The sequence below is a fragment of the Choloepus didactylus genome, chromosome 27, assembly GCF_015220235.1.
Source record: "Choloepus didactylus isolate mChoDid1 chromosome 27, mChoDid1.pri, whole genome shotgun sequence".
Classification (NCBI taxonomy): Eukaryota; Metazoa; Chordata; class Mammalia; order Pilosa; family Megalonychidae; genus Choloepus; species Choloepus didactylus.
The window spans coordinates 4,274,794-4,298,948 of record NC_051333.1 but is presented as its reverse complement, the minus strand read 5'-3'; the positions used below and the strand labels follow the sequence as shown (position 1 = coordinate 4,298,948).

The 24,155-nt window shown below is 54.0% G+C and overlaps 1 protein-coding gene across 2 annotated transcripts; it reads left to right on the top strand.

Moving 5' to 3' along the window:
- The first annotated feature begins 231 nt into the window (after positions 1–231).
- Positions 232–23,209, top strand: PRKCG (protein kinase C gamma). 2 transcript variants are annotated; one of them, XM_037820311.1, is made up of 19 exons: positions 232–968; positions 1,476–1,679; positions 2,257–2,288; positions 3,276–3,358; positions 6,545–6,656; positions 6,790–6,921; positions 7,383–7,539; positions 9,777–9,911; positions 10,108–10,195; positions 10,488–10,517; positions 15,073–15,225; positions 15,582–15,770; positions 16,578–16,669; positions 16,771–16,833; positions 16,954–17,092; positions 18,161–18,241; positions 20,927–21,034; positions 21,987–22,127; positions 22,312–23,209. In XM_037820311.1, the coding sequence occupies exons 2-19, from the start codon at positions 1,510–1,512 to the stop codon at positions 22,498–22,500; spliced, it is 2,094 nt and encodes a 697-aa protein (XP_037676239.1). In that variant the 5' UTR covers positions 232–968; positions 1,476–1,509; the 3' UTR covers positions 22,501–23,209. The 2 variants fall into 2 exon arrangements, with proteins under 2 accessions (XP_037676239.1, XP_037676238.1); XM_037820310.1 differs by lacking the exon at positions 232–968 and having other exon boundaries at positions 976–1,679.
- The last annotated feature ends 946 nt before the right edge of the window (positions 23,210–24,155 follow it).

Below are 24,155 nucleotides of genomic sequence, written 5' to 3'. Positions count from 1 at the left end.
GAGCAGGACTCCGCAGAGCCCAGACCAGGAAGCGCGCGGAGCTGGGGGAGGGCAGAGGGACCTGCAAGGGAGAGGGGCGGCTGGAGGCACAGAGACGGGGGGGAGACCAGCTTCCGGGAGGGGCACAGAGATTCGCAGGGCCAGCGAGACAGAGAGGGGGAAGGAAAAAGAGAGAAACAGGGTTTGGATCACAGAGAGACAGGGAGGGAGGGAGGGACGGAACCCCAGAGACGGAAGCTCACAGAGACGAATGGAGAGAAAGGTCAGAGAGAAAAGCCCAGAAACAGGGTGACTGACTGAACCACAGAGAAACACAGAAGGAGGAAGAAACAGACGCAAACATTCAGAGGGACCTCCCGAGGCAGAGAGAGACTGACAGAGCCAAGGAGACGCGTGGGGAGCGTGTCAGAGAGAGGGGGACAGGCGCGCAGAGCCCAGGAACAGATTGGATCAGAGGGACACAGAAGGACAAGCAGCGTTCAGAGGAGGGGGCCTCAGAGACGCAGGCACAGAGGGAGATTCGCAGTGCCAGGGAGACAAATAGAGACAGAGACCCAAGGATTTACAGGACTGACACACAGGGAGACGCCCAGCCAGGGAGACTGAAATGCAGTGAGACGGGATGGGAGAGAGAGAGAGAGGGAGAGACCACGACCCAGAGAGGGTCAAGGGACGGATGACGGACACAGATGGACACACAGGGAAAGCAAGAGGTGCAGAAACAGAAATTCCCAGACACAGAGAGAGAAAAAAGATCCGCCCAGAGAGAGCGAGAGACCAAGAGAAAGACAATCTCAGAGACAGACATAAAAATTCACAGAGACCCAGAGAGAAATAAGGACGCAGGGACATGGGAGAGAGCCTGCCTGTTCACTAGTGGAGCTCAGCACTAAACGCAAAGTTTGTTGATTGAGTGCACGAAAACAGCTTGGCCCAGCCCGGGACACAGAGCTCCGCGTGCCGCCGCGGTGGGCTCACAGGACTCCCCCACCCCCACCCCGAGGCACCCTAGAGGGGGAGGCACGCGGCAGGACGACAGATGGCCGGGAGTGGGGGGCAAGGCTCAGAGGATCCCCCCGCCCCCCGGCCAGTCCCCGGAGTGGGCGTGTGCACGTGCGCGGGGGGAGGGCATTCGTCCGGTGTCTCCGGGAGGGGGGCGCCTTTAAGCCGAAACCCCGCCCCTCGGTCGTCATGGCAACGCCTCCCCCCACCCAGGGCTCCCACATTTCAGCAGGTGCCGGAGCTGGAGCTCCCACCGCCGCCGCCCGTGCCTCCGGCTCCACGGCGCCCCTTCCTTCCGCTCTTCCCCCCTCTCGCCCGCTCCCCCTGGAGGAGCAGGCGCGCCCGGGGGTGCTGCTCCCCGCCCCGCACGCCCGGCGCCTGGAGGTTCCTCTCCGCTCCCTTTCCCATCTCGGAATCTCTCTGGGGCACCTTTGATCTCCGTCTCCTTCCCTTCCACCTGTTCCCCCCGATAGGCAGGATCCTGGTTCCTGAGCTGTTCCGGGGGCCATGGCGGGCCTGGGCCCCGGTGGAGGCGATTCAGAGGGGGGACCCCGGCCCCTGTTTTGCAGAAAGGGGGCTCTGAGGCAGAAGGTGGTCCACGAAGTCAAGAGCCACAAGTTCACTGCTCGTTTCTTCAAGCAGCCAACCTTCTGCAGCCACTGCACCGACTTCATCTGGTGAGGGAAAGGGGCTGGGGGCCTGAGGAAGAAGGGTTTTGAGGGGCAGACTCCTGTCACAGCAGACCCCTGAGTGAGGAGGGAGGAGGGGGTTGCAGCCGGGACTCTAGGGTCCTGGGGTAAGAGGAGCTGGGGGTCTGAGGGAGGAAGGCAGTGGGGGGCTGTGGATTCCTGGGTCCTGGGGTAAGAAGGGCTGGGGGTCTGAGGGAGGAAGGAACTGGGGGGCTGTGGACTCCTGGGTCCTGGGGTCTGAGGGGGAAAGGCACCAGAAACCTGGACTCCTGAGTCTAAGGGAGGAGGGGACCGCAGACTCAGACTCCCAAGTCCTGGGAGAGGAAGGGGCAGGAGACCTGGAATCCGGAGTTGTGGGGAAGGAGAGGGCTGGGGGCTTGGACTCCCGGGTCTGAAGGAATGGGGGGGGGCAGGATTTCTGGGTTCTCGGAAGAGGAGCGACTGGGACTCAGACTCCTGGGTCCTGCCGGAGGAGGCCCTGAGGACTAGGGTCCCCTGTGCATCACAGAGAGAGGGGGGTCCAGAGCCCCTCCCTGCACTGACCTCAGGTCCTCACCTCTTCCAGGGGGATTGGAAAGCAGGGCCTGCAATGTCAAGGTGAGTACCGGGGACCTGGACTCCTGGGTCCCTCCGGAGGGTGGAGGCTGGGGCCCCCCAGCTGAGGCTGCTTGACACACGTGTTCTCCAGTCCCCAGAGAGGCGTGGGGGAGCCCGGGGCGGGGGGGTGTGGCGGAGACGCAGCCTGGGTTGGGAGGGAGCTCCGGTGGTGGGGCCACAGGCGGAGGTGGTGCCGGGGCCCCTCCCTCGGGCGGCTCCAGGTGGGGACAGATATTTGGAGAATCTGTTACCATAGAAACAGGGAGATTTGGAGAAGGGGAACTGAAAGGGGGGGGGGGCTGGAGATGCAGAGTCAGAGCCCACCCCCCCTCCAGGCTGCCGTCTCCATGGCAACACCAACCATCCTAGGCAGGGGCAGGCCGGGTGGGGTCACTGATGGGCGGGTGGGGGCCGGGCAGGCCTGCAGCTATGGGGGGCGGGAGAGGGGGGCGAGTCCCAAAAGACCAGCTGCCACTGCTGAGAACAGCGTGAGTCAGGGAGGGGGGTGGGCCGGCAGCAGGCACCCCCAGACTCACTTCTGCCCCAAGTTGCTGTTCTCTCTGCTTGCCTGAGAATATTTCTCCGTGTTTTCTCTCTCTGAATGTCTCTGCATCTCTCCTTCTGGCTTTCTGGTCTCTGCGCATGTCGGACTATCTCTGGGTCCCTGTGTCCACTCTCCATCTCTCTCTGCCTCTCTCTCTCCTCCCTTTGGCTGTGAGCATTTGCATTGTGCATCTGTGTCTTCTCTGAATCCTCTTTCTTTGGGTCTGTCTTTTGGGTTGGGTGTCTGTCCCCCGGAGTCTGTCTGTCTGACTCTCTGTCTGTCTCATTCTCTGCATGTTGGGGGTTTCTCCTCTGATTTTCTCTCTCTGGGTCCCTTTCTCTCTCTCTGTGTTGGGGCGTCTCTCTGGTTTTCTGTTCCTTGGGCCTCTCTCGGTTTATCCGGGTCTCCATCTGTCTCTGTGTCTCTGTGGTTTTTTCCTTCAGTCTGCAGCTTTGTGGTTCATCGGCGATGCCACGAATTCGTGACCTTCGAGTGTCCAGGCGCCGGGAAGGGCCCCCAGACGGACGTGAGTGCCCGGACAGCGGGCGCGCCCCCGCCCTCACCCCCTCGGCGTCCGTCCCAATTTCTCCTGCTATTTTTAAGGCTGGGAGGGGAGCAGGGCTGGGAGGATAGGGGGAGCTAGTCTGGCCCAGATTCCCTGCCCTTGGCCTGGAAAGGGGGAATGAGGGGGGACCGAGACAAGCCGGGGACACAGGTGGGGTGTGGAGAGGACGCAGGGGTGAGGGGCCAAGGACCGGCATTCTTTAATGGGGGGGGGGCCTGGGCTGCAATCCAGGGGCCAAGAGATTTTAAAACATCGAGGGCTGAAAGACAGAAAGAGAGAAACATTGATGCAGATGCCGAAATCTCAAGATAAGACGAGAGAGAATCTCAGAAAAGGAGCAAAGATGTAGAAAGAGATGGAGACCAGAAGGAGAAACTGAGGCAGAAGCAGAAAGAGAGAGCTGGGACAGCTATACAAGGGGAAATAGAAGGGGATCAGGAAAGACCAAAGGGGTGAGAGAGACAGACTAAAATAGAAAATGGATAAGAAGAACGGCTTAGGAGGTGATGAGAGAGGAAGACCCAGAGAGAATCTGCAGTACATACATACACACGTGTGTGCATTTACAGACCCCCCCGTGCAAGCTCACATGTGCACACACAGACACAGTTTCTCTCTGTCCTCCCCAGTGTTACGGAACAGTCAACCCTGAGTGTTCATCCCTGTTCCCCCCTCCACTTTCTGTCTGGCTGTGGTCATGTCAGCTCTTCCCTCTGAGCCTCAGTTTCCTCCCCTGTAAAATGGGCTGATGATCTGCTGTTGGCCAGTGGTGGTGGCAGAGTTCTCTGTCTGCCCTGTCCCACACAGGAGTCCCCAGCCCCACGTAACTACTGAAACAGTGGCCACTGGGCCCCAGGAACAGAAATTTCAATTTCATTTCATTCAAACTGATTGCAATTTAAATAGCCACCTATGGCAAGTGCCCGAGAGGAACTGCACGAATCTAGGCAACGTCGGGCTTGTTTTGACAGTCAATTTGAAGTTATGTCAATGAGTTTGACAGAGGGTTGAAGACGGTTTTATGATTAATGGATGGAGAAAGAGGCACAGTGAGTCTGAGACTGGAGATCAAAAACAGAGATGGTGAGACCCGGGGTTAGGGACAGACACTGAAACTGTGAGAGAGAAAGAGACAGACGTCCGTGAGGCATTTTGCCAGCTTGTCAGATGAAGAAAATTGAAGTTCACATAGAGGATGTGACTTCCTAGAGCATTCGTTGAGCACCGTTGTCTACCAACACCTACAGACATTCCTGATTTTTTCACTCGTGGCCACCTCCCTGTCCACCTCCACTGCCAACACTAGCCCTCACTCATGGAGTGCCCGCATCACTGAACCTGCCAACGGCTTAAAAGGCAAGGCCCTGCTAATGTCATTCCGGACCCGGGATGTCTGGATTTGAATTCCAGCTCCACCACTTAGTTCCGAAAGCTAACTTGCCTTTCCACACCTCTTGAGTACCCCATCTATAAAATAGGAGTGATCAAAGTGCTCCCCTTTGACGATCGCCTTGAGAGTTAAATGAGTAAAATACTTCAGACAGTATCTGGCACGTACGCAGAGCTAAAACATGAAGCATTATTATTATTAAAACAGATTATTCCCAATGGGGAAACAGAGGTGAAGAGTGAGGAGGAGGCTTTTCTCCTGCATCCCTCTTGATGGCCTTTGTCTTCTCATTTTAACACTTTTGACATTGTTGTAAGCAAAATGGATCCAGTGCTCAGGAAGTGCGGAGGGTGTTGAGTCTGCATAAGAGGCACCCATGGCACCTGCTTTACAGTGAGGACAGTGAGAAGAAGGGGCAGGCAGGGGGAGGCCACTCAGCTGGGTGGAGGGCACAGTTGAGATTTGGAGCTTCATCTCTGTAATTGGAGCTCCAGTGCTCTCTCCTCTTTAATGATGACTTTGACCTGGAGAATAATAATAACAGCTTCTACCTGGGGATGGCGGATGGGCTGCCACCCTGCCGAGAGCTTCCACGTATAGTATAGTAGCTCGTATCTGGCTGGATATCATGTCTGGCAGGAACCCTTTGAGTTAGGGTCAGCTGCAGCTCTCTCCGTCTAGAGGCCTGGAACATTAACAGGCATTGTGACACCTGCCAACCCTCCCACCACCCAAACAGAAACCCCACTCAACTGCAAAATAAACGGAAGTCCAAGAAAGTTCTTACTTTTTGCCCCATGATAACTCTTTCAATGCATCCTAGAAAAAGGCAAATATCAAATTATTTAACAATGAGACATCGTGGGAGAGGAGAAAGATCTGCTTTGCTGATGTCCTAAATCCATGCCTCAGCAGACTCTGGAAATTTAACGTTGCTCCCAGACATGGATTGTTTTGACAGAGTAGGACCCCGAAGTTCAAAACTGGGAACAAACTTTGCCCCAAATCACCTAGCTCTTAGTTAAACCAAGGTCTATGTGGAGACTGCAATAAAATTACTAATAATAGCCACAGCAATTAAAAAAAAAAAAAGTAGGAAGAGTAACAATATCCTGCATTTTACATTTATTCTTTCATTTAGGCTTCTTGGATCCCTGTAACTGAGGGGTCATAGTCCACTTTCCACACGGGGCTCAGAGAAAGCAGGCTATGCTATGTTGGCAGAAGCTAGAGTATAGCCCAGAAACAGAAGAGAACGATCTGGGGTTCTGGGTGGTCCTCAAGTCCTCAGTGGCCAGCTTGCAGGAGGTGTTGAGGGCAGGGACTAGGTGATGTTGGAAGCCTCCATCTCCTTCAGGTTCAGTCTAAATGCTAGCTTGTTCCTGACCTCCCTATTTAACATTTCAATCTCTCACCCCTGGCGGTCCCTACTCCCCTTCCTGCTTCATTTTTCTCCAGAGAACCTATTACCATCCATCTTGCTATATATTTTATCTATTTGTTAACTTTTGTCTCTTCCACAAGAAAGTAAATCCCATGTGGTCTGGGATTTCTATGTTGTTCACCCCAGGGTCCTCGGCACCAAGAACGGTGCCTGGCACACAGCAGGTGCTCAATAAATCAGTTGTAGAGTGAGTGAGTGAGTGAGATGGAGAGATCAAGGCAGAAGGAGGCAAAGGGAAAGCGCTCCCCTCTAGAGCCCCAGGACCTCCTCCCCACAAGCTTCCCTGGCCGCCTCTCTTCTCCCCGCACCCCAGGACCCCCGGAACAAGCACAAGTTCCGCCTGCACAGCTACAGCAGCCCCACCTTCTGCGACCACTGCGGCTCCCTGCTCTACGGGCTGGTGCACCAGGGCATGAAATGCTCCTGTGAGTCTCGGCTCTGCGCCCTCGCCACCACGCGGCGCCTCCAGAGGCGCAGGGTCTGGGTTCCGGGGAAGCGCCGGCGGTGGGGGGACTGGGCGCGGGGCCCGAAGTGCTAACCCCAGGCTTGTCCCCGCAGGCTGCGAGATGAACGTGCACCGGCGCTGTGTGCGCAGCGTGCCGTCCCTGTGCGGCGTGGACCACACCGAGCGCCGCGGGCGCCTGCAGCTGGAGATCCGCGCCCCAACTTCGGACGAGATCCACGTCACCGGTGAGGCCTTGCGCTCTCGCCCGGCCCCGTCTCTTCCCCCCAGCTAGAGGGCGGAAGGAATTCTCCAGCTCAAGCCGCACACCTCCCCGGGGAGGCGCCGCCCCTCTCCAAGGTCACGCCCACGCTCCTCGTCCCAAGGTCAAAGGCCCAGCACCTTTCGGCCACGTCCCTCCCCCAGCAAAGCTCCCCTTGAGCCTTGCTTCTTTCTTAATGGCCATTATATGTATCAGGATCCTTGAGAGGGTGGGATGAGAGGACCTGGCTGGGAGGGAGGAGAGAGAAAAGCTGGCCGTTTGGACTCCTGGCTCTTTGGTTGGGGACAAGGCAGGGAGTCAAGATGCCTGGCTCCCCAGGAAGGAGACTGAGCGCTTGGAATTCCTGATGGCTGGTTGGGGAGAGGGCTAGGGGACTTCTTCCTGGATCTTTAACCCAATCTACCCTCCCTTGCCTCCCTGCCTCAGTCGGTGAGGCCCGTAACCTCATCCCAATGGACCCCAACGGTCTGTCGGATCCCTACGTGAAACTGAAGCTCATCCCTGACCCTCGGAACCTGACGAAACAGAAGACCCGGACCGTGAAAGCCACACTGAACCCCGTGTGGAACGAGACCTTCGTATTGTGAGCCTGGGGTGCAGGGGAGAATGTGATGATTGGCAGAGAACGAGCTGAGGGTCTTGGTGGCCCACAAGTCCCCAGAGAGCAGCTGGAAGAAGGTGTTGGAATAAAGGGAACCAAAAAAGGGCAGAAGGCAGTGGGGAGAAGGGAGTGGAGTGATTGAGGGAAAGAGATGGAGATACAGAAGCCAAAGTAGACAAACCTGGGCTCTTTGTAAACTCCATTGAAGTTCATTCTAGGGATGTGGATGTGAAGCCTACTTGGTCCCTGCCCTCAGTTTCTGAGTTTCTGCCCTCAGACTTTGTAATGATAAAAATATTTTAACTTTTGTTAAATGTTTAGTCTATGCCATGCCTTGTGCTAAATACTTGGCTTGACAGTACATAGTCAAAGTCTCACATCAACCAGAGTGTGCTATTATGATGAAGAAACAGAGACAGCGAGCAGTTAAGCCATTTGCCTAGGGTCACACAATCAGTTAATGGCAGAAGCAGGGGAGCAGAGTCCTGACAGTTGATCACTAAAATAACCTCCTGATAGGAGGAAGGCTGGGATGCGCGGGACCCCACGGAAGGTGCAGATGGAGAATGGGTGGACTCAGGGCAGGGAGATGCTGTGGCTCTGCCCGCAGCCTCCTGAGAAGCACCATCCAAAAGGCCAGAGCCAGGGAGGGAGTCAGCCAGGGACCAAGAATGGTGAGCAGAGAGGGGCAGAGACCCAGAGGGAGGGGCCGGAGACCCAAGGAAAGGGGGCTGGAGACCCAGAGAGGGGGATGGAGAGAAAGAGACAGATCTGGAGTTGGGGGATTTGTGATTAGGGGACAAAGAGACAGAGAGGAAAAAAAGAGAGAATCCCAGAGAGAAAGTCAGAGAAAGACAGACAGCAGTCCAGGTCAGGGACTGAGGCCGTGTGTGTGTGTGTGTGTGTGTGTGTGTGTGTGTGTGTGTGTGTGTGTGTGGTGTGTGTGTGTGTCAGTCTTAGAGAGGGTGAGGACAGAGAAGGTCTAGAGAGAAAGAGAGAGAAGGGAAAAGAGACCTGGGAGTCTGGGAATGGGGAGGCAGGGAAGACTCCAGAGACTCAGAGACACAGAAAGAGAAAAACAAAGGCAAAAAGAAAGACAAAAAGGGACAGAGCTCAGGAAATGGGGAGTGGGGAGAGTAAGGGGCAGAGAAGACCCCTAAAAAAGCAGAGACTGAATGGGGCACAAAGATACAGAAAGACAGAGACATGGAGATGGATGGCAGAGAACGTGAAAGAGAATCAGGGAGGCAAAGAACCCGAGAAGGGCACAGAGAGAGAGAGAGAGAGAGGAAGAGAGAGAGAGAGAAAATCAGAAAGATAGGGTGAGAGAGAAAGAGAGAGGCTTAGGATGAGACAGAAAAAAAAAAAAAAGACTCAAACTGAGCTCACACGGAGTGGAGAGTCAAAAAGAGAGAAAACACTGGAGGTGGGGTGGGTGGGAGTAGAGTGTGCTAGAGCTAGATCTAGAGGGAGAGACCGAGGCAGAAGGATAGAGAAACCAAAAGAGACCCCTGGACGAGAGATCAGTGAGAGAGCAAGAGGGATAGGCCATAAAGAGACAGAGACAGACAGCCAGTCGCACAGATATTCAGAGGTGTGGGGTGGGAGGAAGTGGGGAGAGGCAGAGAGCTATAGGGACAGACCTAGAGAGAAAAGGAGAGTCAAAGAAAGGAAGAGCCCAGAGGAGGAAAAAGAGAGGATGTGTGTGGGATGGTAGTCTCCTGGGTGCAGAAAGGGATGGACAGACGGACAGAGACAATTACTAGGGAGAAAGGAGAGAAAGGGACAGAGACCCAAAAGACGAGGCATAAACCTAAAGAGAAGCAGCCGGAGTGGAGGGAGTGTGCGAGGAGATGGGTGGTTGTGGGTGGGTGGACAAGCTGGGGGGCGGGTTGTGCCAAGTGATACAAAGACAGACGGACGGAGTCTTGGAGGGAGAGGAGGGGGCGGAGACTCCCAGTGGGAAGGAAATCCGCCAGGGGACAGGGATGGGAAGGGGACCGTGCAGGACGGAGGGAAAGAGGCAGAGAGAACCGTCTAGGTTTTCTTAAGGACACGAGACAGGGAAGGAGACCCCTTTGGGAGGAAGACAGGGCGCAAGGCCCTTTGCCGGGGGGACGCGGAGGCCCCCGGTCTCCAGCTCGCCGGGTCTGGGGGGCCCGGGAGGGGCGGGCGGGAGCCTGGGCCGCGGCCCCTCACTGCGCCCGCCCGCCCCGCAGCAACCTGAAGCCGGGCGACGTGGAGCGCCGGCTCAGCGTGGAGGTGTGGGACTGGGACCGGACTTCCCGCAACGACTTCATGGGCGCCATGTCCTTCGGCGTCTCGGAGCTGCTCAAGGCGCCCGTGGACGGCTGGTGAGCGCGGCGCCGCGGCCGGCCGGGGTCCCTCCCTCCCGGCCACTCCCTCTCTCACGCCGTCTCTCTCTCTCCACCGCTGTCCGCCTCCCTGTGTCTCCCTCCTCCTTTCTGACGTCTCCCCTTCCCCACGGGTCACCCCCCACCCCCCATCTCCCCGGCCCCTGCCCGGCTCTGGTCTCCGTCTGTGCGCCAGGTACAAGTTACTGAACCAGGAGGAGGGCGAATATTACAATGTGCCGGTGGCCGATGCTGACAACTGCAGCCTCCTCCAGAAGTTTGAGGTACCCCGTGGCTTCCCCAGGGGACCCCCCCCCCCTCCACCTCCCTGCTTCCCACAGTTCAGAGTTGGCCTCTTTCCCTCCATCTCTGAGTGCCCACTCCTCAGGGGACTACAAGTCCCAGGAGACACTGGGCGTCTTCCTCTGCTCTTCTAGCGGACTCTAGCCCCAGGGCCTGATGGGAGTTGTAGTCCCTAATCATCCCCACGGCTTGGGGGTATGGTAGACCCCATACCCTGCTTCAAGGTCAGGTCCTTCCTCTTCTGGGGCTCTGACTGGCTTTCTTCTCCCTCAGGCCTGTAACTATCCCCTGGAGCTGTATGAGGTAAGTAGAGCTGAGACGTTGAGTGGCAGCAGTTTCTCTCTCTCTTCCTCTCTCCCTCTCCTCCATTTCTCCCTCTTCTGATTTCTGTCTTCAATTCCACTCGCGTTGGTTGAATGCATACTTTGTGCCAGGTGCAGTGCTTGCTGATCCTAGGGATCTAGAGGTGAATCCTTGCCTCTCCTTACCCTCCAGCAGCCCCTCCACCCCCTAAGGCAGGGACATGTCACAGATAATTTAAAACCCAGGACAAAGTGCTGGATTGCAGGTAGAACAGGGCCCCGAAGGAGTGGAGAGGAGACATGGACACAGCCTTGGCAGAAGGAGGTCAGGGAGAGGGTGACACCTGCATTGATTCTTGAGTCTCCCCTCTCCCCTCCCCTCCCTCGCTGACTCCTTAGACACCTGGTTGCTGAGGTGTCCTGGCAGCCAAACCCTGTTCTGGGTGATATCTAGAGAAGGCTCAGGCCATTCCCAGCGAGAATTATGGACAGAGAATTCACAATGGGAATGTGTTTGGTCATAGAAATAGCATCTGGAGAAGTATCTGGAACCACCTGTGAGAGAGTCAGGGAAAGTTTGCAGAGAGGCGAGTCCTGGAGGAAGGGCAGGATATCCCAGGTAAAGCAGGGGGAGGCAAGAGTTCCAGGCAGCAGAAGGAGTGCTCTCTCCCTCATTCATTCTTTCAAAAAATGTGTCGTTGAGCACCTCTGTGTGCAAGGCACGGTTCTTGTCGCTGCAGATACAGCAAGGAACAAAAAAGAAAACATTCTTGCCCTCATGAGACTTTACAGCCTGGGGAAGACATCAAACAATAAATAAGTAAATGATAACACATTAGAAGATGGCAGGTATTAGGACATGATAAATGATGTGGAAGAAATAAGCATTAAAGAAAAAGAGGGATGTTGGAGGGTTAGAAGCCATTGCAGTTTTAATTGCAGTAATTAAAGGAGTCCTCACTGAGGTGGCTTGGAACAAAGACTTAAAGGAGATGAGGGGGCAAGTCCTGGGGATATCTGGGAGAAGAGGCTTCCCGGCAGACAGAAGGGAGCGTGCAAATGCCCTGAGGTGGGAGCGGGCCGGGAGCATTTGAGGACCAGCAAGGGGGATGGTGTGGCCAAAGCAGAGGAAAAGAGTAGGAGCGAAGGAAGAGATGAAGTCAGAGAGGGACGTGGAGGGCTGCCTTGTCATTCATTGTAAGTATTTTGGCTTTTAAACTGAGCGAGAAGGGAAGTCATCAGAGGGTTCTGAGTAGAGGAGTAAACTGAGCTGATTTAGGTTTTGGCAGGATCATTGGCTTTATGCAGAGAATAGAAAGTAGGAGGTGAGGGTGAAAGTGGGGAGAAGAAGGCAGGAGACACTGGCTGGCCCTGAGTGATAGTAGTGGAGGTGATCATAGTGGTCAGATTCTGGGTATATTCTGAAGGTTGAGGCAATAGGGAATGCTTTTGGCACCCATCTCTTGAAACCCTCAGCCATTCAGCACCCTCTTTCTGAGACCTTTTGTGTGTGAAGCTGTGTGCTTAGCGAGGCTGGAGAAACAGAAAGGAGGCAGGCAGAGTGCCTGGCTTTAAGTTGCTCACAGTCTGATGGAGGAGAGCTTCTCCATCACTCAGAGACCTCATACACCAATAATTACGGCAGAGCGTGACTGGCTATAGCAGAGATCTCATAGGGCCTCATAGAAGCCCGAGGAGGCATCGACACCCAGTTTGGGGGCTTCCCAGAAGAGATGACATTTAAGCTGCAGCCTGAAAGACAAGTCCTAGCGATAAGAATCTCCAAGATTTATAAAACACATCATAGTCTTTCCTTGACCATTTTTTTTATTGTGGTACAGTATACCTATTTAGAATTTACCATATTAACCATTAAAGTTTTCTTTATTGTAGTAACATATACAACTTTAAATTTCCCATTTTAACCATTTTTAAGTGTACAATTCAGTGACATTAAGTACATTCACTATATTATGCAGCCATCGCCACTACTTCCAGAAATTTCTCATCATCCCAAACAGAATCACCATATTCATGAATCAATAACTCCCCACTCCCCCTTCCCCCAGTACCTGTCAACCTCCAGTCTACTTTCTGTTTCTATGAATTTGCCTATTCTAGATAATTCGCATAAGTGGGATCATGCAATGTTTGCCCTTTGGTGTCTGGCTTCTTTCACTCAGCATCATGTCTTCAAGGTTCATGTTGTAGCAGGTGTCAGAGCTTCCTTCCCTTTTATGACTGAATAGTGTTTCCTTGCACATATGTACTGCATTTTATTTATCCATCCATCTGTTGATGGACATTTGAGTTGTTTCCACTTTTTGGGTACCATGAATAATGCTGCTGTGCACTTTGATAAACAAGCATCTGTTTGTATCCCTGTTTCAATTCTTCTGGGTTTCCTTGACTCTTGTGGAAACTTTAGGGTTTTCAAGTTATGGCTCTTGCCTCACTTGCATTGCAATGACTGGAGCGTACTATTGGGGCTTAGGTAGACCTAAGTCAGAATCTCTTTGTTGTCCTGAATAGCTGCCCTTTCAACAAACTCCACAAAAGTTCTTTTGCATGGTGTTCCTGAGAATGGCCGTGCTTGAGACAGGAGTAACAGCAGAGGAAATTCAGGCTCAGAGAGTGCAGCCTTCTGCCCAGAGTCCCTCAGCAGAAACGGAGCAGGGCTGGTGCATCTGTGCATTTAACTGAGGTGGGTTTCATCTGTGGAGGCTCAGCAGGTGGTGGGCAGAGGTCTACTGGCCCAAAGTTGGGGACAGCGTGTGCGCTGAGTGGAGAGTTCACAGATATTGGTGAAGGGAGATGTGGCTGCTGGTGGCTGGGCCTGAAACACCCAAAACTGAGAACCTGAGATTTAGTTTTGCCCTTTCAACCTTTGCAGACTAGCAGACTTCTTTGAGAAGTAGAGATTCTGCTCTGAGGAAAGAAAAAAAACACAAAAAACAAAAAAAAAACCCAAAACATATGCACAAAGATACTGCATATAATTTCCTTTGAAATTTTATCTTGGGAGCTCCTTGGTTAATTCCCTAATTCACAAGTGTCTGTGACAGAGCAGGACTGCGTCTGTGTTGCTGGCAGCTGTGCCCCAGCACTCCGAGGCACTAATTAACATTACCAGTGAGCACCTATTATGTTCCAGGCCTTGGGTTGGGGACTGAGGTAGAGCAGTAATAGCCAACACAAATGACCCCTGTGGCATTTGAGGCACTCTTCCACGCACCTGGCATATGTTAATTTCTATTTAATCCTCTTGCCATCCCTGAGTGTGAAACACTCTTTCTCCCACATGGTGACAGGGAGATAGCCCCGCAGGTGGCAGCACCAGGGTCTGAACCAAGACACCGAGGTCAGTCTCCAGAGTGCAGCTCTGCACAGAATTGCATCGTCCAATAAATTCACTGAGCCTCAACTATGCACTAGGCAGTGTTTGTGTCTCAGACAACAAAACAGACATAGACACACACACACACACCCTAAGGAGCTCACTGACCACGAGCACATAATTGCACAGATGGATGTAAACTATAGCCAACTAAGTGCTGCCAAGGAGCTGCCCACGGTGGCAGGGGAGACAGTGAGAGGGGCAGCTCACCTGGCTGGGGAAGCCAGGAAAGGCCTCTGGGGAGAAGGGGCACACGAGCTAAGATCTGAAGAATAAGTCAGAATTAATCGGGAGGAATGAGGAGGGAAGACGAATCGGGCCTGTCCAAAGGCCGCGAGGTGGGAGAGAGGACAGTGCGGGAGGCCAGGGGTGGCTGGACCGGGGACAGGGAGGAGGAGAGCCACCTGCAGGCGTCAGTCAGTTCTGGGCCTTGCAAGCCACTTGGAAGGAAGTCTTAGCACAGTGGGACGCTATTGGAAGGTTTCCAAGCATGGGAGAGATGTGGCCTGGTTTATTAATTTTTTCTTAATTGGCCGCTCTGCCTGCTGTGTAGAGGATGCACTAGAAAGGATGATAGTAGACACAGTGGGACAAACGTGGAAGCTATTACAGCAGCTCAGCCACTAGCCCCCTCCCGTGGGCCAAGGCAGGAGAATGTGGAGCAGACACCATGGCTTAGCTTAGAGCAAGGTGTGGTTCCCAGACCAGCAGCACCTGGGGACTTGTCAGAAACGCAAATTCTCAGACCCCACCCCGGACTTACAGAATCATAAAATCTAGGGATAGGGCCCAGCCATGTGTTTTACCAAGCCCTCCAGGAGAGTCTGGCTTAGAGGTTAAGAGCAGGGAGACTCTAGAACTGAACTGCTTGGGTTCGACTCCTGGCTTTGCTGTTTACCTGCTGTGTGACTTTGGGCAGGTTACTTAATGTCTCTGAGCCAGTTTCTTCTTCTGTACAGTGGGTGTGACAACAGGCATATAGTGAACTCTAGGTCTTAGTTACATGATAAACAAACTCCAGGCAATGGGGAGCCAGAAAAATTCCTAAGCAGGGGAGGAAGGGCACATTTTCTATCTCTTGTCTCTCCCCTTTTGCATCCTGGAAGGCTTATCCCTGCCTGGGGTCTGATTACCTCCCCATCTCCCCTTTTCCCAACAGCGGGTGCGGATGGGCCCGTCTTCCTCCCCCATCCCCTCCCCATCCCCTAGCCCCACCGACTCCAAGCGCTGCTTCTTCGGGGTGAGCCCTGGGCGCCTGCACATCTCCGACTTCAGCTTCCTCATGGTTCTAGGAAAAGGCAGTTTTGGGAAGGTTGGATTCCTGGGGCCCTGGGAGAAGGGGAGGATATGAGGTGGGGGCATGGAGGAAGTTTCTGGTCCTTAGGAAGAAGCATAGTGGGGGTGGGAGTGGGCCGGAACTAGGCTCCTGAGTGCCCAGATAAGTGTGGGCTGGGCCCTTCCAGTTCCTGGAGGAAAGGCATAAAGATGAGGTTACGTTTCCCCGAGGAGGTGGGCAGCAAATTCAGGGCAGCGGTCACCTGGGTCTTGGATTGGCTCCCTGAGAGACGAAGGACCTGGGATCCTGTCCTCAGCGTCCCTGAGGGAAGTGGGGCCCGGCACTGCAGCCCTAGGCCCCCCAGGCGGACCGGGCCTTGCCTCCTCCCGTAGGTGATGCTGGCCGAGCGCAGGGGCTCCGATGAGCTCTACGCCATCAAGATCCTGAAGAAGGACGTGATCGTGCAGGACGACGACGTGGACTGCACGCTGGTGGAGAAGCGCGTGCTGGCACTGGGGGGCCGAGGCCCGGGCGGTCGGCCTCACTTCCTCACCCAGCTCCACTCCACCTTCCAGACCCCGGTAAGGGAGGCGGGGGCTGAGGCTGGCCCTGAGCCCGGCCTCGTCTCCGCTTGGGGGGGGTTGGGGTGAGGGGCCCAGGCACCTGCTTTGGGAGGCTGAGCTTACTGCGAAGCTACAGGACCTTACAGGTTCTGTGTGGGCGTGGCCAGACTGCTGGGATCCTGGGTGGGCGTGGGCAGAAGCCTGGGGGAGTCCTGGGTGGGCGTGGGCAGAAGCCTGGGGGAGTCCTGGGTGGGCGTGGCCAGGCCGCGTGGGTCTTAAAGCGGGTGTAGCCCGCGCCCTGGTTTTCTGAGCAGTGTATGGAGAAAGCCTTCTGAGTGCTCATGCCCAGGACTGGGCTCCGAGAGGCGGGGGGTGCAGCTGGGTTCTCAGTGAAGGACCTGTCAGAAACGGGGTGTTTCCCCAAGATGGTGGAATGGAGCAAGGAGCCAGAACTTCGGGGTTTTGAGAGGAAGTGACTCTATCTGACTCTACCTCCAGGGACCCCTGGATGGGCGTGTCTAGCTTTGGGGATTTTTTCTTAATTGCAGATGGGGCCTGAACAACTTTGGTCGCTAATGATAGGCGTGTGTGTGGGATGGTGGGCCTCGATCTTCATTTCTGAGACCACGGGACCCCCCAGTTTGCAGTGACTGGGAGGGACCGGGCGGCTGGTGGGGGGGCCTCCCAGGGGGCGCCGCCACTTGCTCCGGAGCCCTGGCTGGGTGCATCCTGAGCTGTCCACATTTGTCCTGAGTGGGAGGAAAAGGGTGTTTCCTCTCCTGGGCGGGTGTGTTCTCACCTCTAAGCCCCGCCCCTCGCCCCCAGGATCGCCTGTATTTCGTGATGGAGTATGTCACCGGGGGCGACTTGATGTACCACATTCAACAATTGGGCAAGTTTAAGGAGCCCCATGCAGCGTGAGTGTCAGCCAGGAGGGGCGCAGGGCGGGCGGTGTTGATGGGAAGGTTGGGGTGGGGGGTGGTTTCTAGCCACTGACCTTCTGGTCAACCTGCTTCAGGTTCTACGCGGCAGAGATCGCCATCGGCCTCTTTTTTCTCCACAACCAAGGCATCGTCTACCGGTGAGCAGCCCCAGCCTGTCAGAGGGGTGAGATGGGGGCGCGGCGCAGGGCCCTGGGGACGGGAAGGGATTCGAACACCCGACCCTGGGCGGCTGAACTCCACCCTCCCCCCCCCCCCAGGGACCTGAAACTGGACAACGTGATGCTGGATGCCGAAGGACACATCAAAATCACTGACTTCGGCATGTGTAAGGAGAACGTCTTCCCCGGGTCCACCACCCGCACCTTCTGCGGGACCCCGGACTACATAGCCCCCGAGGTAACGCAGACGCTGTTGCTCCCCGAGTTTGCCCAGCCGGTGTGGCTGGGGTCTGGTGTTAAAGCGGGTGGGTGAGGCCTGACCGTGGGGTCTTTCTGCCGAGTCGCGGGGTCTCCCACCGGCACCGAGCATCGGGGCGCGGTTCCCAGCGTGGGACCAGCTCCTAGGAGCTCTAAGCGAAGGGGGCCTGTTCCTGGATGACTCTGAGAAGGTGGAGACTATTTCCAGTGTACTCTGAAGGGGCGGGGCCCTTCCCTGGAGAACACTGAGTGTGTGGAGGCGGTACCCCGAGTATTCAAAGTGGGTGGGGCTTCCCTGGTGTATTGTAATAAGATGAAAGCTGGTGCTATATGTCTTCCAAACGGATCTTTGCTCTAAATGGTTCCCCTGTATTGAACATTCCGAGCTGGCAGGGGCAGATGCTGTCCCCTGAGTATTTAACGTGGGCTGAATATTGCTCTTTGTTAAGGGGTGGGGCTGATGTTTGAATGAGCAAGTGGCCGCAGCCCCGTCCTGGCTTCCCTGAGTTGGGGGAGGAGGAGAGGGTGGTGGTGCTGGCTGTGATCTTTCCAAGTGATCGTCCCTATTGCCTGAGTAATCGAAGTCAGTGGTTGAAAATCCTGGTTGGTAATCAGAATCACCTGGGAGAACTTTTGAAAAATACACACAGATTCTTGACGTTGAACCTGACCTATGGAAGCTGGAATTCTTCAGGGTCGGGAAGGTCTAATTTTAAACAGCTCCCCAGGTGAAACTGAAATGCAGTCAGATTTAAAAATCACTGGTCTCTAATTTGGCCCTATACACCTGATATTCTCAGGGGAAGGTCCAACCACCCAGTACTCCAGGTGGGTGGAAACTGTGATTTTGCCCTTAGGTAATCTTTAGATTTGGAACCAAAGGAATGTTCTAAGTAGGTAAGACTCGTTTCCCGCATATCCCAAGGGGTGGAGCTATGGTCAAAGTATTCTGAGTGGGAGGAGCATGTGCTGAGAGTACTTGATGTGAGTAGAGTTCTCAGGGGGCAAAGAACAATCATGATTGCTTGCCTTTCATTCTCCTTGCCAGATCATTGCCTACCAGCCCTATGGGAAGTCTGTGGATTGGTGGTCATTTGGGGTTCTCCTCTACGAGATGTTGGCAGGACAGGTGAGGAAAGCTCGGGAGAAACTGGCTTGGCAGAGCTGAGCCTTTGGAAGCCCAGATCAGGAGCGTAGTCAGTCTTGGGCAATAACTTCAGTCTGCAGTGCCCAGAATTGGAGGCAGGGGTAAAGGCAACATGGAGTGGGCATCAACTCTAATATGGTCTTTATCTCAGTAGGGGCAGGTTAGGACTGATTGCATAGGCTAGAAATGCATACGTAGTCTGTGTTGAGCATAGAGGATGGTTGAGTCAACAGCGCTGTCCGTGGTTCTGAAGAATTGTCTTAACATAGGCTAGGAGATCTTCAACTTTTTTGAGTGTGTGCTGTGGACCACTTTGGCAGTCTGGTGAAGCCTATAGACCTTTCACAGAATAATGTTTTTAAAAGCACAAAGTAAAATACATGGCCTTCCAACATAAACAAATCAAATTGAAATATTTTTACCAAAACATTTAAATTTAACTAAATTTAATTTAAATGTATATAGTTGTTTAAATATTGAAAATTGGGATATAGAAATATATAAGCATTATTATTTGTTTTGGTTTTGTTAAAGCTGCTAAAATGCAATATACCAGAAATGGACTGGTTTTTACAATGGGGATTTATTAATTTACAAATTTACAGTTCTAAGGCCATGAAAATGTCCAAATTCAGGCATCAACAGAATAGCTTCTCAGAAGAAAGGCTGCTGGCATCTGGGACTCTTCTGTCACATGGGAAGGCACATGGCCAGCGTCTGCTGGTCCTTCTCTCCCAGATTTTGTTGCTTTCAGTTTCTGCCTTCAGTGGCTCTCTCAGCTCCTCTGGGTTTTTTGCTTTTTTTTTTTCCCTCTCTCTCCAACCGTCTCTGGATGTTTCTCTCTCTGAATTCTCTCTGGGTGTTTCTCTCTTATCCCTTCATAAAGGACTCCATCCAGTAAAAGGATTAAGACCCACCTTGAATGGGATGGGTCATATGTTACTTGAAATAATGGAACCAGAAGTTCCCACCCACAATAGGTCTACACCCACAGGGATGGATTAAAAGAAAATGACCTGTGGAAGAAATGGAGATGTCCTTATATAGATAGTGGTGATGGTGGTGAATACATAAATATGTAACTATACAGGGAATCATCAATTGTTTACTTAGGATGGAAAGTTGGTCGGTGAACAAAACCATCTTAAAAAAAATGGGTTGATGAAGAAACCATGAGGGCACTACATTGAGTGAAATAAGTCAGACACATAAGGACAAATATTGCAGGGTCTCACTGATATGAACTAATTATAATATGTAAACACATAGACATGAAATATAAGTTAACAGGATATAGAACAAGGCTAAAGAATGGGAAGCAGTTGCTTATTAAGAGCAGAATGTTCAACTAGGTTGAACCTAAGTGTTTGGAAGTGGACAGAGGTGATGGTAGCACATTATTGTGAGAATAACTAAAGTGCTGAATGGTGTGTGAATGTGGTGGAAAGGGGAAGCTTAGAGTCACGTATGTCACCAGAAGGAAAATGGGAGGTTAAAGGATGGGAATGTATAAAATAGTGAATCTTGTGATGAACAATATCCATGACTAACTGTACAAATATTAAAAATTGCTTTCATGAACTAGAACAAGTGTATGACACTATAGCTAGAAGCTAATAATAGAGGGGTATATAGGGAAAAAATATACCTATAGCAAACTATATACTACAGTTAACAGTATTTTAACATTCTTTCATCAACAGTAACAAATGTACTATACCAACACTATGAGTCAATATTGGAGGGGGCATGATTAGGGGTAGGGGAGGAATTGAGTTTCCTTTTTTGTTTTTATTTCTTTTCTGGAGTAATGAAAATGTTCTAAAAATTGGAAAAAAATTGTGGTGATGGATGCACAGCTGTATGATGGTACTGTGGGCAATTGATTGTGCACTTTGGACCTTTGGATAATTGTATGGTGTGTGAACAATCTCAATAAAATTAAATTTTAAAAAATGTCTAAAAGAAAACGGCCTTTTCTGGGGTACAGAACAGCTTCAAACCAGCACATATTGATGCATTAAATAGTAAGGCCTACTGGAAACTAACAGCAAATTCCAGATATTTTGAGATGTCGGCAAATCTAATGTGATAAGAAAATATCTGTGATTTCTATTGGTGACAAGATGCAGGTGATGCTTCTGCAGTATGTTGCCGACATTCATAACTGAAGGAAATGCTGAATTTTAATTAGAGGTTTAAAAAATAAAGATGCCATTTTTTCCCATCCAAATTCATGATCCCCCTCAATATTATACATAACCTTCATAGACTTCACACTAAGAATCCCTCCCTCAGTATTACTTTCCTAACCTCAGAAGGCTAGGGACTTCTCATCAAACCAGCAGAATGCTTTTATGGTTATTCTTGTGTTTTTTCCCCCACTGTCTTCTATTAAATGACATATTGCATAATTAACACCCAGCTGATTTGCATAGCAGATAAAGAGAGACAGAATGGCAAAGAGAAACAGAGCTGAAGCATCTGAGATAGGAAAAAAGAGAGTCTGAGGAGAAAGACAAAGCTTTTGTAGGCTGGTCAGGTTTCCCCTTAGGAATTTGGGGTGTGTATGTGTGATTCATGTTCCAGGTGGGTGATGTAAGAGTGGAAGGTGTGGGAGAAGCACTTTGTTAAGCCTCTGACTGTTTACCCTCCCCACTTTCTCAGCCTCCCTTTGATGGAGAAGATGAGGAGGAGCTGTTTCAGGCCATCATGGAACAAACCGTCACCTACCCCAAGTCGCTTTCCCGGGAAGCTGTGGCCATCTGCAAGGGGGTGAGAGCCCCTGACTCTGGACTTCTCCAGACTCCTAAACCACGCAGCCCATCTGCTGCCACCCAGAGCTATGACTAACCCATGCCAAGCCTTTGTGCCCATCGTAAAAGTCTCCCCTTTGTCAAGCCACTTGACTTGCAGCTGCTGGAAAGTTTACATAATACACACCTTGGGTTAGAATGATAATTCGCTGCCATTGTGCCTCCTCAGTTCCAAGGATGGCCTCTGCTAGCTGCACTCCCACCGCAGCCCGTGCAGGAAGTGCTGCAAGGCCAGGGCCCACCTCAACTCCTGCTGCTCTTCTCCCTGTGAGATCCTGGGCAAATCACTGGCATTCTCTGAACCTCAGTCTCCTCTTCTGGGGTTATGACATTAACTCAGGAGAAAGCACCTAGCCCATAGCAGGTTCTCAACAAACGTTAGCACACTTCTGCTTGTAGCTCCTGGGTTCTGTCTCTGCCTCTCTGAACATCTCTTTCTGGGGTTCTGTCTCAGATCTCTCCCTCCATCTACACCTGATGGGGCATTCTGTGTTCCTACCTTTTCTCTGCCTCCTTTTGGGTTTCTGTCCACCTCTTTGTCTTTGTCCCTCTCTTTGGGTCTGTGTTATGCTCCCCTCCCTTCCCTCCCCTCTCCCTCTCCACCCCCAACCCCCACCCCTGACTCTGGGACTCCTCACCTGCCCCTCTCCTCTCTCTGGGTTTCTCTGCCCCTCCCACCCCCACACTGTCTGTCTGTCCCTGGGTCTCTGGGTCTGGATTTCATATATTTCATTCTCACCTCCCCACACACACCCTTTCTCTCTCCCTCTCTTCTTTCCCTACCCGCCCCCCACCCCTGTCCCCCCTGCTATTCCTCTCTCTCTCCTCTTTCTGTTTCTGTGCCCCTTTCTTTCTGTCTCTTTCTCCTCCTCTGGGCCGACCTGTTCGGGACTCTGTCCTGTTTCCCGCAGTTCCTAACCAAGCACCCAGGGAAGCGCCTGGGCTCGGGGCCTGACGGGGAGCCCACCATCCGCGCCCACGGCTTCTTCCGCTGGATCGACTGGGAGCGGCTGGAACGGCTGGAGATCCCGCCGCCCTTCCGCCCCCGCCCGGTCAGTCACCCTCCGGGAGCAAATCCCTGCGTGGAGGTGGGGTGGAGGCTCCCTCAGAGGAAACCCCCTAAAGGGAGGTCCAGATGTTCCGGAAAAGACGAGGGTGCGGGGAGCGACACCGCGGGGCTGGCGCAGACCTAAGGCGCCCACCGAGCCGCGTCCCTCCCTCCTGTCCGCCCCGCAGTGCGGCCGCAGCGGCGAGAACTTCGACAAGTTCTTCACGCGGGCGGCGCCGGCGCTGACGCCCCCAGACCGCCTGGTCCTGGCCAGCATCGACCAGTCTGAGTTCCAGGGCTTCACCTACATTAACCCGGATTTCGTGCACCCGGATGCCCGCAGCCCCGTCAGCCCGGTCCCCGTGCCCGTCATGTGACCCCCCCCGCCGCTGCCGGGTGTCCCCATTGCCCCCTCCGCCGCGCCGGCCGTCGCCCCCTCCACCGCCCCCTTGAATTCTAGATCCTCCCCCAGCATTCTGGCCTCTGCCCCGTGGGTTCCGGATCCCCCTCCCGAGCATCCCTGGCACTCTGGGCTCCCTGCGGGCGCTAGAGCCTCCCGGTGTTCCCGATTCTGCCGTGCTGGGGCCTACAATCCTCCCCCCAGCTCCCACAGGTTCCAGAACTACTTCCACCGCCCCAATCCCATGGGGTTCTAGACTCCGTCTTGGTAGGTTCTATTTCTCTCCTCCCACCCCCTCCCTCTGGGAAATAGTCTCACGGTGGGGGGGGCTGTTCCAGACTCGGAGTCCAGAACAAACCCTCCCCTCCGAGGCTCCTCCCACCTCCACTCCAGTTCTGGAGTAAGTGGGGGGCTGTGCCGCCAGGCTCCTGCGCCCCCTCCTCGACGCCCCGGGGATTCCTGGGATGTACGGGGGGCTCACCCCCCCACCACCACCGTTCTCACTCAGCTTTTGTTCTAGACTCCCCCGTCCTAAACCCATCACTGCTCGCCAGTGCATGGCTCCAGTCCTGCTCGGAAACTCCCTCCCCCATGCCCGCCACTCTCTGGGGCTCCCGCCTCCTCCTCCTCGTCCCTCTGCCTCTCCCACCCGGCCACAGCTGCTGGGGAATAAATTTGGGATGCTGATGCTGAAGTGTTTGGATGTTTTCTTCTAAGCTTGGAGAATGAAGGGGGTGCGGAGGAGGGACGATGACTGTACATAGAAACAAACAGAGAGAGACAGAGGCTGGGGGAGCGGGGGGGGGGGGGAAGCGTGGAGACCCACAAAGTGGGAGAGCCAAGAGCCACGGGGAGAGATAGCAGAGAGACAGAGAGAGACAGAGACAGGGAGAGGCCCACGGAGAGAGGGCCGCAGTGGAGCCCTCAGCGAGGCAGAGACGGGCACACGGACCACTGAGATTGTCAGGTGGGGCCGGCGGGCACAGACACCCGAGCGCACACACATCACCCACAGCAGCCCAAGCTCACACACACACAGTCCCAGAGACCGGGGAGAAGTCCGGGATGGGGGTCGTTGAAGGGCAGGTTGCCTCTTGAGTGACCCGGCGAGTCAATCAACTAGAGGGAGAGACCCCAAGCCGTAGAAACAACCAGAACCCGTGAACTGAGGAGTCAGCGACTGAGACGGCAGGCAGGCGGACGCGCCCTCCGTCCTCTTTCCTCCGACCCACCTGCGTGTGTGGGGAGCGGAGGGGCCGGTCCGCGTAGACTACACTTCCCAGCAGACACCACGGCGGACCCTTCCCCCAAGTGCGGCCCCTCGCAGCCTGGCCTGATGGGATATGCAGTCCCTGGGCAGGGGCAGGCCAGCAGGGTGGCGGGCTGGTGTCGGTGTGTTCGGAAGGGACTGAGCCCCAAAGATTCGCAGGCTCCCTCGCGGGCCCCTGTGTCTCTTTGTCTTTGCAAGGTCCCGAGTCCCCGGGCCCCGGCCCAGCTGGATGCTGGGACTGCCCCTGTCTCCCCCGGAGCACCGCCGCGGTGCCCCACCCCGTGCCCGCGGGCGCAAGCCCCCGCTCCGACCCTCGGCGGGCGGCCTTCCCCTTTAAGAGTGGCCCCGCTGACATCACGGCG

What these genes read in the sequence shown, in the direction of transcription:
- PRKCG (XM_037820311.1), top strand. Translation starts at nt 1,510, where the DNA reads ATGGCGGGCCTGGGCCCCGGTGGAGGCGATTCAGAGGGGGGACCCCGG. An exon ending in ACTCCACCTTCCAGACCCCG is followed by an intron (nt 15,771 to 16,577) that starts GTAAGGGAGGCG and finishes CCTCGCCCCCAG; the next exon opens with GATCGCCTGTATTTCGTGAT. An exon ending in CTGTGGCCATCTGCAAGGGG is followed by an intron (nt 21,035 to 21,986) that starts GTGAGAGCCCCT and finishes TGTTTCCCGCAG; the next exon opens with TTCCTAACCAAGCACCCAGG.